This window comes from Diospyros lotus, chromosome 12 (assembly GCF_014633365.1).
Source record: "Diospyros lotus cultivar Yz01 chromosome 12, ASM1463336v1, whole genome shotgun sequence".
Lineage (NCBI taxonomy): Eukaryota > Viridiplantae > Streptophyta > Magnoliopsida > Ericales > Ebenaceae > Diospyros > Diospyros lotus.
Genome location: NC_068349.1, coordinates 19,653,644 through 19,669,991, shown reverse-complemented (window position 1 = coordinate 19,669,991; position 16,348 = coordinate 19,653,644). Strand labels below are relative to the sequence as shown.

General features: G+C 34.8%; 1 protein-coding gene across 1 annotated transcript in view; it reads right to left on the bottom strand.

The window, feature by feature from the left end:
- Positions 1 to 8,492: 8,492 nt before the first annotated feature.
- The window catches only part of LOC127786886 (conserved oligomeric Golgi complex subunit 8), a 28,607-nt gene continuing 20,751 nt past the window's right edge, over positions 8,493 to 16,348 (bottom strand). Inside the window, exons 8-12 of the mRNA XM_052314602.1 lie at positions 15,971 to 16,038; positions 15,829 to 15,883; positions 15,489 to 15,627; positions 9,174 to 9,358; positions 8,493 to 9,082 (exon numbers count right to left, since the gene is read on the bottom strand). Coding sequence (XP_052170562.1) covers positions 8,783 to 9,082; positions 9,174 to 9,358; positions 15,489 to 15,627; positions 15,829 to 15,883; positions 15,971 to 16,038 — 747 coding nt within the window. The 3' untranslated portion in view covers positions 8,493 to 8,782. The remainder of the gene's footprint in view (positions 9,083 to 9,173; positions 9,359 to 15,488; positions 15,628 to 15,828; positions 15,884 to 15,970; positions 16,039 to 16,348) is intronic.

Sequence of the window (16,348 nt, the reverse complement as noted above, 5' to 3'; positions counted from 1 at the left end):
GGGCCGAGGGCACCTTAAATTCTGTATACATGTCATGGTGGTATTTCTGTAAATGAAATGAATGTTTATGTGTTAAAGGGATATGTGTTTTGCAGGCTTGCTATCCCTTATTGGAGTCTTTGGCTTCTTAGGGGGTAGTGTCAATCATGACCATTGAATTTTGGGTCGTGACAGAATTGCTCTACAATTATGCCAATGTGAAACTTTTTTTTTTTTAAGTGCCAATGTGAAAGCTTCTTTGATGATCTCATAGCTTCTGTGCATGGTATTAGAGCAAACTTTTGCATAACCTGTATGTGTAACCTTTTCCAACCTCTGCTTTTCTTTCCAACCTCGTTGCAACCACAGATAAACAATGGGAGATCTCGAAGCTGACGTTATAGAGACACTCAATGATCACGCTGCTGCTCTAATGGATGGAGATTCATTTTGATTATAGAGTTCGGACCATCCAGTACTGTTGTTGGTTACAACACCTTTGAATGGAACAAATTAGAGGTCTTAGGGTTGCGCAATGAAATTAGCCTTGGAGCAAAACACAAGCTAGGGGTCATAGATGGGAAAATCCAGCCACCAAAGAAAGATTCTGATCAATTTGAGATCTGGCAAAGGTGCGATTACATGGTCACATCTTGGATATTAAGCACACTATCAAAGGATCTGGTAAGAGGCTTTCTTATATACAACTATTGCTAGAAAACTTCGGGAGAAAATTTCTGAGCAATTTGGGGAAGGTAATGAACCTTTGGTATATCAAATTCGCAGAAAATTTCCTCAATCTCACAAAAGAATGCATCTATTTCTACATATTACACTCGACTAAAGAAGCTGTGGGATGAGTTGGCTTATGTGGATCCATTGCCTTCTTGCTCATGTGGAGTAGCAAAGATTATAGCTGAAATAACGAACATAAATAGGTTCATGCAGTTCTTGATAGGGCTTCACCATGTCTATTGTAACACCCCGCTTTCCCAGAGCGTTAGATAACGCAAGATTTTGGTAGATAACGAAAGATTTCAGGGATATATTTTTTTCAACATAAACTCCATACACAAATCGTTCCCCGAACATCTCGTTATACCTTCTCAGTATATCAACTCATAATCATTAATAGACTAAGACAGGTAAACCATCTCAAATGCAGAAGCTAGATCGAAACCTCAAATGGTATATAATCAAAACCATCTTATTCATAACTTTAAAGTCAACCATCGTTTTACATGACGTCATCAAAATTAAATAACATAATTGAAAAAGACATACTATAAACTATCCATTAATCGTCGTCACTCCTCGGCAATCCCTTTCCGTTTTGCACTGTTGTTTTCACCTGGAACGTTTGAATATTCCAAGGACAAAGTTCATATTAGATGATGAATCATCTAAGCAAGAGTTCAAAACATATTTTTCATAAATGTATGCAAAACATGAAACAAATCGACACAATCTGACAAGCCTTAGCTCAAGAGAATCCCTCACAGCGCTTAACCCTATCATGGGGAAAGAGCAATCTCTCTAAGGCAACATCACCACACCGACACATTAACTCAACACGATTCTAGCTTAAGAGAGGCAAGATCAACACATCTCCCCAACACTTTGGGAACAATCGTTACCACTCCCGACCCAAGAGGGTCACATCAAAGTAGGAATCCAACTCACCACAATTACGTCAGGGATTACATTCCTACTCAAAAGCATTCAGGAACCATTACCCAATCCCAACTCATATCCCATATGAACCACCAGTCGTCCTAATGCAACTTGCCTGACCAAATGGCCCACCATGGAAACCTAGGCAACTATCCCGTCATGCACACCAGCATAAGATACCCCTATACATTATTCCGGCAACACCATTGGGGAATTACGGCTACACTATCCAGATAACATTCCAGGCTAACATCTCATATGAACAACACAAATGCATGACAATGCCACATATCACAACTCAATGCATCATATAAACAACATTTTATGAACATCGTTTATTGCATAAAACACAATGCACGTGTATAAAACATTTATGGGACGAACCTCTCACATGAAACCAACCGTTACTGGTTACTATTCGCATGCAACAAAACCATTTTGCATGAAATCATAACACATTTAGGTAGCACAAATACCAAGTTTTTAGGGTAGAACTACTCATAATAAAACAAGTTTTGGGGCAAACACTCACCTTGAACGTAACTCAGAATATCTTAATTTTTGTGCCCAACATTGATTTTCGTGCAACTCTTTAAGTCTTTTGACCAAACCACCTCTTTACATGACCTCATGCGCTGTCTAAGTGCTTTACGTGTGTGATGCTTCGCTTATGCTTTAAAAGCCCTTTATCTACTAAATCTGAAGTACTCTCGTCTAACACGAATTTATCACAATTTTGAATGAGAAAACATTTGGCTATGAACACCCTAGTTATAGGCTTTGGAAACTTAGCCACCAAGTAAGTCACATTATAATATAATATTCCTTAATCATTTCAAATCTTTCAAAATCTTTTCCAATCATTCTAAATCTTCTACGATCTTCTGCAATCATTCTAAATTTTCTAAGATTTTCTATAATCATTCCAAATCTTCTAAGATCTTCTCTAATCATTTCAAAACTTATAAGATCTTCTCCAATCATTCCAAATCTTCTAAGATTTTCTGTAATAATTTCAAATCTTATCCAAATCAAATCTTATGAAATCTTATCTTATTTCCAAAGTCATCATGAGGTTTCATTTTATCTCTAAAGTCATCATGAGCCTTTATCTTATCTTCAAAGTCATCACGAGCCTTCATATTATCTCTAACATCATCATGAGCCTTTATCTTATCTCCAAAATCATCATAAGCTTTTATATTATCTCTAAAGTCATCATAAGCCTTTATCTTATCTCTAACGTCATCATGAGACTTCATCATTATCTCTAAAGTCATTATGAGGTTTTCCTGAATCTCCCAAATGCCCTAGGAAAAAGGTTTCAAGAATTACACTTTGGCCCGAACTTTTGGGTAATTGCACTTAGACCCCTTGTAACTTAGTCTCCTAGCCATTTTTAATTGCATTTTAGTCCCTAGAGAAATGATTAATTACGCTAATACCCTTAATTTTTAGGCAAATTACACTTTTACCCAAATCTCAAAAATTATAATTTTGCCCCTGGCTCAAAAATTGAACTTTTGTCTCCAGACTTCCACAATCCTTTGAAATATCATATTTTCTCAAGTATCTGAATCTAAAAATTTTGAGTATTACATCCCTTATGATCATTCAAAATTTCAAGCTAAAATTAGTTGTATCGAGAAATTGTCTCTGTTCCAATCACTTTTAGTGTCATAAATCATATCTCAAGACACTCGTTAATGACATACTTTTTTCCTTAAATATTCAGGTTCCGGGATACTTCCTTCCATCAATTCGATAATTACTTAATTAAATTCTCAAACTAATTTCTAGTTCCATGAACTTACTTAACACTACGAAATATGGGGTATTACAGCTATGACCAAGTACGAAATCAAATTCTCTTTCTTGATCCCCTTCCTACTATAAATAAAGCCTATTCCATGGTATTGCGAGTTGAGGCACAACAAGCATCTTCTACATTCAATAACATAGCAAATGGATTTGCTTTGTCGACTAAAAGTACATGCTCTAAGCAACAAGATTCAGGTAAAACAAATGTGAGAAAGGGGTACTGCATATACTGCAAGAAGGATAGACATATTAAAGAACAATGCTTCAAGTTAATCAGATATTCTGATAGGTATAAAAGCAATAGAAACAAAGACATGCATCAAGGACTTGTGGCACATACTGAGAGTAAAACCGAGAAAATTTAGGATACTCCTCTGGAAATACCAAATGCTGCAGCTAGAAGTGAGGAATTGAGTACAGCTTTGGCCAATACTCTATTAAATATTCTTTAAAATAGTAATCCAAACCCCAATCTCAACAATGTTCTCATTAACTTTTCCAGTAACAACTCATTTCTACCACTTTGTTGTTTCAGTTCAGTTCATGCTAAACACTGGTTCATTAACCATGGTGCAACAGACCATATGTGCCATGATTTAAACCTTTTTATCAAATGTCATACCATAACACAATCAATTACCATTTCCTTACCTGATGGCACTACTATTAATGTTACTCAGGTAGGCCTTGTCGAGCTTCATTCTAAAATACATGTTCAATATGTACTTTATGTATCATCATTCTAGTTTAATCTTCTTTCTATCAATAAGTCATCTTCAGACATGTGCTTACTTGTGATTTTTTTTCCTTGTGGCTGTTTATTTCAGGACCTGATGACTAATGAGATCATAGCAATGGGATGTTTGGAGGACAAACTATACATCTTGAACCAATTTGGTTTTTCAAGTGATAATATTTCTTCCTTTCTTACTCAAATACAATTGACTAAGATGTCTCATTTATTTTATACATTCTCTACTATTATTCAATCTAATAAAGATCGTTCAATGTTTCATTTTGTCTCTGTTGTTCAATCTACTTATGCTTTGTGGCATCCAAGACTTGGACATATGTCTAATTCTAAGCTAATTCATATACCTTCTTTAAAACACCTCGCCACTGTAGATCATTGTTGCTTTGTGTTGAGTCAACTTGTTCATATTAATTAAGTTTTTATGATTAACAAAAATATTTTTATGATATAAATGTTTTTCTTACTCATGCAAAAAGTAAATTTATTTTGAATTAAAAGAGAATTGTTTTTAGACATGTTTTCTTATTTTAATCATTTATGTCTCAAAAGTTTATATTTGAATTTTCAAATTTTGAATTAAAGGAGAATTATTTTTAGACATGTTTTCTCTTACTCATATAAAAAGTAAATTTATTTTGAATTAAAGGAGATTGCTTTTAGACATGTTTTATTGTTTTAATTATTTATGTCTTAAAAGCTTATATTTGAATTTTCAAATCTTGATTTCTCATGCAAAAAGTAAATTTATTTTGAATTAAATGTGAGACATGTTTTCTTATTGTTTGAGAAAGTCTAAACATTTTTTGAATTTCAAACTTCATATTAACCATTTCTTCAGTTATTAAAATGCTTATAAATACCCCCCTCAAACTCATTTTTTGAGTATCCAGGTACTTCCATTGCATATCCAAAGCACCTGAAGGCTCTCAAACCCTCTCAAGCAAAACATCAAGCAATTCGAGGCTCTTAAAGTATTATTGCATATCCACCGAAGAGCCACAAGGCAAGAGAAGAAAAGTTTTTCAAATCTTCTACGATAAATCTAAACTTCTTCATTTGAGATTACAAATTTATTTATTTATTTAAATATTATTGCCTTGTATTATTTGTTCTTAATTGCTTATTTGTATTTAAGTGTAGACAAATTATTTGTAAATATTTAAATTATTATTGAGAATTGTATATGTTTCTTAGATCCGTTAAAATTTAGGTGAATCTCGTTTCCAATGTAAGGTAGGGAGAAAACCTTGGTGTAGTGGTTGCCTAGAACTCATTGTAATTTAGGTGTGTATCTAGTTTTCAAGGTGAGCTAGTATGGAAACCTTGGTAATTTTGATTTAGTTGAAACCCGAGAGTAGTTAGACCTTTGGAGAGTGGATTAGGTATGTGTGGAAACACTGAACCACTATAAATTATGTTATGCTTCATATTATTTATTTTTCTTATATCTTGTGACTTGCATTTATTATTAATCTTAAACATAATTTATTATATTTATCAAATATATTTTTTAATAAAATTTTTAATTAATAATATTTATTAAAATTAAAAAAAATATTAATCACTCAATTCACCCCCCTCTCGAGTGGCCATACCTTAAAGGACCAACACTCTGTATATCCTTTAGTTAAGCAAACCCGCTATAGTTTTCCCACACATATTCCCACATTTAAAACTGTTCTGGAGCTTATTCATGTAGATTTGTGGGCCTTATCACATTTCATTTATTTGTGGAGCAAATTATCTTCTAACTATTGTTGATGACTTCTCTAGAGCAACTTGGACTTTTTTGCTCCAATAAAAGAGTCAGTGCCCTTTGATTATCATTCAGCTCATTACTATATACAAAAATAATTAAATTCTAATTTTATTTGAAAACTAATAAAAATCATAAATCTAGTCATAAACTAAATCCTAAATTTAATGGATTTTAGTTAGCTCAATCCAAGTAAAAGTAAAAATAACAAAAGTAACCCAATCTAACTACAAATTGGAATAATAAGTAAATAACTAGCTAAACAAGAATCCTAGTAAAAAAAGAATTAGTATTCATCCAATTCCGACACGACTGACTGGATTGACTAATCTGATTGCGTCATTGTTAGTCAATCCTCCATGATTCTCATCAATTTACCCTTTTGAAAGGTTGGTATTAGACATATTTATTATTTCAATTATTTCATCTAACCTAACATTTGGTTTCTAAAGTGTTAGTGAATTTTATCTTATTATATACCTTCTTACATTTTTTGAAAAATAAGGTTAAGAACACTGCTTAAATGGAAGATTCCATTTGTGAAACTTATTTAGTTGAGGAGACATCTACTTTTACTTCATATTATTATCCATTAGACATCCCATGTAGGAGGATGAAAGTGCCTCGTAATGATAATGAGGTAAAAATAGTTCTTTTAATTTGCCTTTATCAATTTTTAATTATCTAGGACATCCATAAGAAAAAAAGCCTCAAAACGTTAATTGGATAATAAGTGAAAGTTGTCAAATTATGTATTCTTTTAAATTATCTTGAGGTTGAGTCTTTTTTCGAATAAATTATTAATGCAACTTTTTCAAGATATACATTCACTAGTCATATATATCATCTAAAAATGAGTGACATTAATGATTCCAAGTTGCTTGTTCAACTCCCTGAGGACTTTTTATATTCCTTGAGGATATTCTTCACAACTTTTCCAGGATAACTCTCTTTACAATTTCTTGAGGACTTCCCTCACAACTCCTTGAGAATTTCCTTCACAAACTCTTTAAGGACTATTCTCATAACTCCTTAGGGACTTCCTTCACTGTGCTAATTTTCTCATACTTTAGACGTGCTCTACCTTCACAATGTCAAGCTTATCAAGATTACAAATTTTAATTATTATATTTTGACAACAAATATACATAGTATTTTCTATTTAATTTATAATCTATATCTACACTATTTATGATACATGTTGTAACACCTCTTCCCAAGGATGTTACTATCATTGGAAACTAGACTTTTTTTTTTTTTCTTTCCATAAATCTAGTTTCCTCAAGTATTTTGCCTTAAACATAAAAAGTGATAAATAAACTAAATAAAAAATTATTAACATAAATATTAAAGTAATAAATATTTTATTATATCTCTCAAAACAAGGCGTTCATTTGCTATAATACACATATCTATAAAAGCAATTATAACGAAGTGTTTTGAAAAATAGGAGAAATTATTACTACAACATGCATTTCTAGTAAATGAAATCATGACCCTATTTGGATTTAAAATTACTAAAAAGCCCTTTAATGTGATGAGGTTAACCACACATCTTCTTTTTTCTCTTACTGGAGTCATTTAATTCATTTGAATCATTTAATGAGGATTCAAAACGATTTTCATGTGTAGATGCAAAATGACATACCTGTCATTTTTTGTTGCATTTAGTGACATAAAAATAAAATATCCCTACTATTTCGTAATTTTATACAACCTCTTACACCAAGACTCGAGTGATAACATTCATCGCCCATAATTGTTAAACATATCCTTGTCACTAAACATTTGTAGCATAGTTGATAAAAAATTATCCATATACTTTAGTGACAAAATATCATGTAAATGCATTCTAAATAACATTTTTTAATGTCACATATTTAGAACATGAATTGAAAAAATATATATATTTTTTTAGGTGAGCCACTCACCTTGATACTTCTAAGATTTGTAATTGTCTCTAAAAATGCATTGGCTTCAAAGATGGGTGCTCAAAATCCTCTCCAAATTCAACATAATGTGATATTAGAGCATGTTTGATAACACATATTTTCTATAAAAAAAATCTAATCATGTGTAATTATTACACATATTTTTTATAAAAACAATCAAATACCCTTAATCTTTTTATGAAAAATATATATACAATACAAACATTTAAAGTTTCTTTTCATAAAATTCATTTTTCAATGAGGTAGGATAATTTTTATTTTTTAAGTTATCATTACCTAGAATTAAATTTTAAATAATACAATCAAACAGGGCCTAGTATTTCTAAATTCTAGGCCAAAACTCTCTACATAAATAAAAAAATTTAGTACTAAATAAATTTGGCTATTCTAACTGTAATTTAATTGGAATAAGACGCAATGAATGATAACGTAAGTTAACGGATATGATTCAAAGTGAACACAATAAGCACTGACATACATTTTGGCTATAGCTGAAGTGATAAGGTAGGAAGTTACCAAACAACCAAATTCCAAATGCCGCCACAATTCACAAATATTCAACAACTACCATCCATGCATGCATTCATTACTGGCATCATCTTTTCCTTCATATTTCATGGAATTTTGCTACTAATTAATGAAAAGAATATATACTGCGACTCAAAATAAGAAAACTCTCACCTCACTGGGGAAACTCTGCGCCTAAACCGCTACCACGTTACAAAAGAACTTTTTTTAGCGCATCTACAAGATGGATGTGCCCTAACTTGTACAATCAAGGACCCAGTGATTTGCAAAATTTTTGTTTTGTATAAATTTCCATAGTTCACGCAGATGCTTTCATAATCATGCACTATAACTAGAAAGCTCTTCCTTGGGTCGGTGAGCGATGTTCTGCTCGTCGTCAGTATTGGAATCGGGCGTCTGTTCAGTATCGAGAGCATCCCCGTTTTCCACCACAGGAGCATTGCCATTTTCGGGTACACTTTTTCCCTCCGCAGTTTGGACTGGTTTTGGCAATTCCTTTGGCGAAGAAGTAGCCAGTAGCCGCCGGACGCCCTCAAATAAATCCTTTGCATCTGCGATAAGGTCAGCCCCACCGGGATAACACCGACCAAAGCACGTAACACAGTGTGGATAAGCAACCTGTGAAGAATGCAGAAGAAAGCCACAGTCGTCAATTGGCCCATGATAACAACTCACAGATGCAAATCAGCACATGGGAGCAGTTCTTCACCTCAAGAAATGACCGGCAAAGTGAGAGGAAAAGCATGGACTCGTTCTCTTTGAGCATCCTAGTTGTACTGTACCTCAGCAAAGAATCAGAAACAGCCTGCACCCCCTTGACCAATTCCTGAGCCAGAACATGTTTCAAGCTTATTGGGGCACAAGGACGTAAGTCATTCATTGCTGCAGATACACCTGCACCATAAGGGAGAACAAATTATGGTGGACCCCTAATTTATTAAGGTAGTGTTTGTTAACTAAGATATAGACCAAAAAAAATAAGATATGGAAAGTATTCCAGACTTTTATCATTTTCAATGTGTTTGTTAAGCCTATCAAACGTAACTTTTTTTTCTGCATTTTCCATATATGCTTATCTCCCCCTCCCCCTTTTCCCTCTAGATAAGAATATCTTGAACCTTACAGATAAGAAAAAATTACGCATATATCCTTTAATGCATTCAAAAAAATTTAACTGTTTACCATTTATCATCTACACCAGTTCACTTGTGTAGAGAGACCCCAACAGCAATGGAGGTGAGGGAGTTGCTGATGGTGTTGCTGGTGTCATGAGCAGCCAAAAAGGAAGAAGAGACTTAATGGGGTTGGACAACCAGTCAATCAAAGCTTTTTATTCACGAGATAATCAAGTAAATAAATTAAAGGCTAAGGTTATTTTGGTTCAAATGCAACAAAATCAGAGATTAGCTAGGGTTTTGCTAATCCTGCCTGAATGCTATTGGGCAATGCCCCAACCTGATCCAACCAAGTCACTATCTCACTTGGTAGGGGAAGGATGGGCAGGGAGGTATTGAACTCAAAGGCATCATTGTCATCCGTGGTAGGGGCAACAGTGAGCACTGGTAGCAAGTACAAATAGTACCTAAATTTCTAACCCTGCCTAGAGAATAAAACCCCTGCGACTACCTTTATCAAGATGACTGACAAGTACCTCGCATCCAACCACCTAGCTCAAATGTCACAACTCAAAGGCACTTCACTACCTAGCATCAGGATCACAAATACATTCATGCATATAAGGATAAAGCAGGAGGGAAAACCAACAGCAGAGATCTAGATCTTCACTACAGTTTTCAGCTCCATTTCAAACAAATTGCTAAATGGAAAAGAACAAAGTAAAAGAACTCCAGTAACAAACCACAAACAGCAGTCTGAATGGATGAAACAAGTTCATTAAAATGTCAGAGTGCTGCCGACAATATCCTGAATGAGAAAACAGACAACAGAATTGGAAACAGAGTGAGCCCGCCAAGAGTTGGTGATGGCGATGAACAAGGAAGATTTCAAACTTGCTATTGGAGGCAATTACTTGATCAGTTGATAAAATTTGAGGTAGATATGTTCAAGGAGAACAGATTATTAAGCAAATTTAAGTAGCTTATAATGAAATGTGGCAATAAGAACAACCCTTGGGTTACAGTCACCAAATTTATCAATGGGCTAAGACCCAAAATTGAAAGAAGCAGTAGAAACTTCCTTCAAACACTAGAATATGCTTACTGTAAGGTCTTGCTGATTCCAAATCGACATATCATAAGCCTTCTCTCCAAAGGTGGATGACTCCTCAAGCTGAGAAGCCTTCTCAACATTAGAGTATGCTCAAACTCCATTGATGAGAGGATTGGTTGCTATATTAACCTACTTTTGGTCCTGAAAAGCCACTTTGACAACAATGGGTGCATAATAATGATGGATGCAAGACCATCAACAAAGTCCCCTTTATCTTCTCTCTGTCATTTGTCATTGGTGAATGCAATTAAGCTACCTCTCTTGTTACCTAACCTCAAGATACCATTAAAAATTTGTATGGCTCTCCAACCATTGGTCTCTTAGAATCTTAGTTGTCTGGAAATAACTTTTAATTCCTCACTTCAAAAAGGTTCTTCCACAAAATCTTCCTCAGCTGGAACCATCATAGCTCCTATAGTCATTTTATCACACTACTTCACTAGCTAAAACCAAAATTGCTTCTCTAGTGTTGTTTTATGCTAGTTTGGCCTATTGGAACAAATTGAGGAAAGCCTAACCATACCTTATATGTAATACCCAAGATTTTCACTCAAATTTGAGGTAATATCTGAGATATTTAGATGCAAAAATTTGAGAAAATAGGGTGTTTAAAGATTGTGGAAGTCCTAAGGGAAAAATTTAGTTTATGAGCTAGAGGCAAAATCATAAATACTGAAGTTCGGGTAAAAGTGTAATTTACCTAAAATTTTGGAGTATTAGCATAATTTATTCTTTCTCCAGGGTTAAAATGTAATTAAAAAATGGGCTGGGACCAAATTGCAAGGGGTCTTAAGTGCAATTACCCGAAAAGTTCGGGTTAAGGTATAGTTTTTGGAACTTTGCGACTGAATCATTAGTGTAATGAACTAAGCCAACTAAACCATTTGGGAGTCATGATTGCGGATCTCAAATAACAATCCATTTTAGTTTTGGATCATTTTGAAGTTCAAATCACATTCCATTCCACCTTTAGATCATTTTGAAGTCCAAGTCTTTACTTTTGCTTAGCCTCCAAGTTTGGGACATGTGACAAGCATTCATTGGCCACTTGGAGATAAGATTTAAAGCCTCATGATGACCCCACAAGGTGGCGACATGTGATTGGCCTGGGAAGTCTATAAATAAGGCCGTGAGTTTGCTCACAAACCATTCCAAATAATCTTGAGATGATTTCATGCCAAATTGAAAGGATCAAATGGGAGGATCTTGTTTTTGAGAGAGATGGGAGAACTCTGGAAAAAGAGGGAGGAAAATCGATGGAGAAACGAGAAAGAACGGGCCTTTTTTTGGCCTTCCTCGAAGTTCATGTCAAACAGTTAGAAAAATTGAGGTAAGTCTAGTTTCTTGTTACATTCCTGTAGAGGGGAAAGAGAGGGACCCGTAGGTTCAAACGAGAGTCGAATTGGAGCTAAAACGAGGGAGTTAAGGCCGAAAAACCAAAAAGAGGCAAAGCTGTGCGTTTTTAAGGGCGGCGCGTGCAGCTCACGAGTTGGCAAGGGGTTGCGCGTGTAGGCGCATCATTTAATGCCTTTTTGGCGGCGCGTGGGACCTCCTCTTGATCTGCAATTTTACAGTTTCACCCCTAATTTAATGCCTTTCAACCCTGTGTAACAATATTTGATGTTTGGGTTACTAAACTGCATGATTTTTGCAGAAAACCCATTCCCGCTCATTGTAAAAGTAACTCCCGAAGGCAAACAGTCAAGGTGAGTGGTTCTTGCATGTTTTGTTTCATCCCAGTCATTTTGGTTTTATTTGGATGAGGGTGTTAACTTGCATATCATGCCTTTCCTTTAATCGAGCATATTTCTGTACTTTGTCATGCATCATTGTGGTGTGTGTGGCTAGTTGACGTCAGGGCCATCATGTTAGACTGGGGAAGCGGTTACGTGAGATATTTGAACATGATGGATCAGCGGGGGTGATTGCAACACCTCGGCATCTCTACCACACGGGAGGTTTCATGACATAGTTGCATATTACATTTGCATGCACGATCTTTCCTTTCTTATACCACTCACTTAGATATCATTATCTAACTTGAGTGTTTCATACCCTTGGAACATTCAACGTCCCAAGTATATCAGACATGCCAGGTGATCCAGGTTCCAATTCGAGCAAGGGCAAAGAGGTGGTGCTTGGCTAGTTTTGGGTTTTATTTCATTATGTATCTGTGTAATTCAAGTGATGTATTGTGATAGCAGTTAGGAGGCTCGAGTTGTAAAAGGTGGGTATGGGTGTCCTACAGTTGTACTACAAATGATGTACGAGACATGCCATTGTAATATTGTAGATTAATGGATATACGGGGTGTGTTGTACTATGGTGGTGGTCATGATACTTGTGTTTAAAAGATGTGTGTCAAAACCACTATGTGCATATCTCTAATGATGCACTTTGGATGTTGTATGTGGAAGTTGTCATGATAGGGGTTTATTTGTTAGTTTGGGCATGTGTTGCAGTTATACTGCAGTGATGTGTTGTGTCTTTTTGAAATATTGGAAGTCGTATGCATTTCTTATACTTTAAAGAAAATATAGTGGAAACCCCATTTGTTTAGCTTTGGTTAAGCTTTCAGGTTCGATCTAGTGCTTCTGTTGGCAAGGGTTTCCATAACGCCCGTGGGTGATATTAGCTTATATTTTGCATCGTTGTGTATTTGAAAAGTGGGACGTTACATTATAGCTGTAAGCTTTATTGCCCAACCAGGAAGGAGACACAATATTTTGGAAAACGGTAGGAGACAACATGATCAGGATATAATAAAATAAATTTTTATGGTGAAGTGCCAAATAAGCCATTGTACTTTAAAAAAAACCGCAAACTACAACTGTGGGGGGTTCTTCGAGTCTAAATTTGAGAGTGTGTTAGTTATTTTGATTAGGGATAGAGTTGGCATTGTTAATAGAATTAAAGCATCATTGAACAGTGTTAAATAAACATCTAACAGAATGACTAATGTGACCTCCAATCTGAAAATACAGTGGCTTGTTTGGCACTTTTTAAAATATAGTCACTAAATCAGCCCCAAGTCTGAAATTACAATGGCTTATTTGACCATTTTCAAAGTACAATGATCAAATTAGCCCCAATGTATAATGACTTATTTGGTGCTTCACCCAAAATTTTATATTCTTAATGGCATAATAAAGTATCAAAACTATATTTCAAACACACAAATATACATTTAAAATTCATAACCCAAGATTCCAAATGAATAAGTGTGATCTAATTAGTGACCAACTCACTAGTCATTACTCATTTCAAATTCAAACACCAAAAGGTCAAAAATTGAAGTCATAAAAACTAAAGTCATACAATGAAAATGCCAAAAACTAAGGACTCGTGCAGTTGCCAAATCAGAAAACTCGACAGTAAAAACCCTGTTTTTTATGTTTTAAAAGTGCCCGCAAATGGGGAATGCATGTCCTAGATGTGTCCCTACTTGTATCTTTTAAAAAAATTATTAAAAAGAAAGTGTTAGACACGCCACGTGGGAGTGTCCAACACGTATCAGTGTATCTGAACACCAGCATGACAAGCCCTAGCTAGTCTATGTGCTTCTTAGCTTCCCAATGGCGGTACAAACACTTTGGGCTATGTGTATCCCAAATATAAGTCCCTTTGAAATTTTTGCGCTTTGGGAAGGGGGAGGGAGGAGAGACTAGCAACCAAATGTCTTAGCTTTTTTAAGCAAAAAAAAAAAGAAAAAAAGATTATACCCAATTGACCCTAAGTTTCTCAACTTAGAAGTTAACAATAAGCACATAATGCAAACTTTGACTTCCAGTAGGAGTAGGAGATTTGCTTGTTGATAAATTCCTAACATTTTACCAGTAACAAAACTCAGTATCATTTCAGGGCCATTGATTTATGATAATGGTGAAATGAATAACATAATGACAAACATGTGTACATTTGGCACCAAGCCTTGAAATCACTCCCAAAGCACAATAGCAAGAAGATAAGTAAAGCTTGTTCAGATTCATGTGCTGTCATAGGGAATTGGCACATTTAGGATTCAAGATCAATTTTTGATTATGAAATAGAAATGCTTAGTTTCCAAAACGCAAACACGAGCTAATTTGATTCAAGATTGACTCGATTTCATCTTGAAGATGAGATTGATTTTCACGTGATCCTAATCTTATTTTATATAGGCGATTGTTTTTTCCTTGAAGATAAGTTAAAATTTTCCAGTTGGTAAATTTCAGGTTCCAAAAATGAATACGTGGAATCTAAGTTCAGTAAAAATAGACGTGTGGATGAGGTTATTGTGAACCTTGGAGATTAAGTTATCCCAACAAAAGATTAATTTTAGATATCTGGATCAATTGTTCAAAAAGAATAGGAAATTATGAAACCAACTTGTGATTGTTGGTAAATTTAAGATCTATATTCTTATATAATGAACCAAGTAGTTTTCTAATCTTTTTCCTTTTAATAGGATGAAGTTCATATCTGTATCCTTTACTGCTTAGTTCTTGCTTCCTAGGTTTCTTGCACCCCATCTGCTACATGCTAGAAGCTGCAAATTTCTGATCACAATCACATAATTGTATGGTTTTCAGCCTTTGATCCAGATTTATTTGGGTCACCTCCGATCCAACTAACATTTTCATCAACAAATTCAGTGCAAAAACCATCAAACAGCTCAAGTGCATAACTGAATATGGTTTACACCAAAACCACCAAGTCTATTTGAGTTTCAAGGGGCAATAAAATATCCAGATATAGAGAGGGGATGGAAAAAGAGATAGGTTCATTTAAAGTTGGAAATAAATATGGAACTTACCATTCACAAACACAGCCAGTGGGGGATGCTCCATTAGACTTGAAGGTGGAGTCACATCTTCCTGGCTATCTTGACCTATACTATTGGCTGAAAAGCCAACTGCTGGTAATGGGACCCAGCGATGTGAATCCAAGACTAACTGGAATGAGGAAATAACATATCCATTAAGAAGAGCAACACAAGCTGCTTGCTTGGACAAAACTTATACATGGTAAGCTAGTCAATTTGCTAACAGAGATTAAAGGTCACAAAATTGCCAGATATTTAAACTTTATCAGTTGAGAAAAGAACATAAAAACTTTCTAAATCAAATGCAAGGATTTGACTACTGCCAGTGTACCTGAAAATTCTCAACAGCTGTATTCATATTCTTTGAGAATAAGTCAAGAACAGCCCTGTGGAAATGACAGATTCAAGATATTTATAATTGGAATTCACCAGAAGATAAAAAATGTTATCAAGAGAAATTAAAATGTAATTACTCTTCAAAAAGCGAAGGAAGCAAGCCTCGAAAGTCCAATCCAACCCAACCGAGTCCCATGGCACAATACTATAACGCAATAAAGACGTTAATGTTATCATCAGATTCAGCCATTCAAGATGCAGTGGAATGAGTACCACTCTCACAAGAAAAAGCAGTCCAAAACCCAAAACAAGGGTAAAAAGGTATAACATGTGAATGCTTCCATGTGAACAGATTTTGTCAATGTGATGCATATCTACAAAAGACAGAAGATTCACCCAAAATGAATTGGTTCTAGCAAATAAATCGTCTCTATCTGTATTTTCCTAGTCAACATTGTCAAATGCATTATCATCCTTTCCCCCTTCCCCAGACTTTCTTTGAAGTAAAGATAATT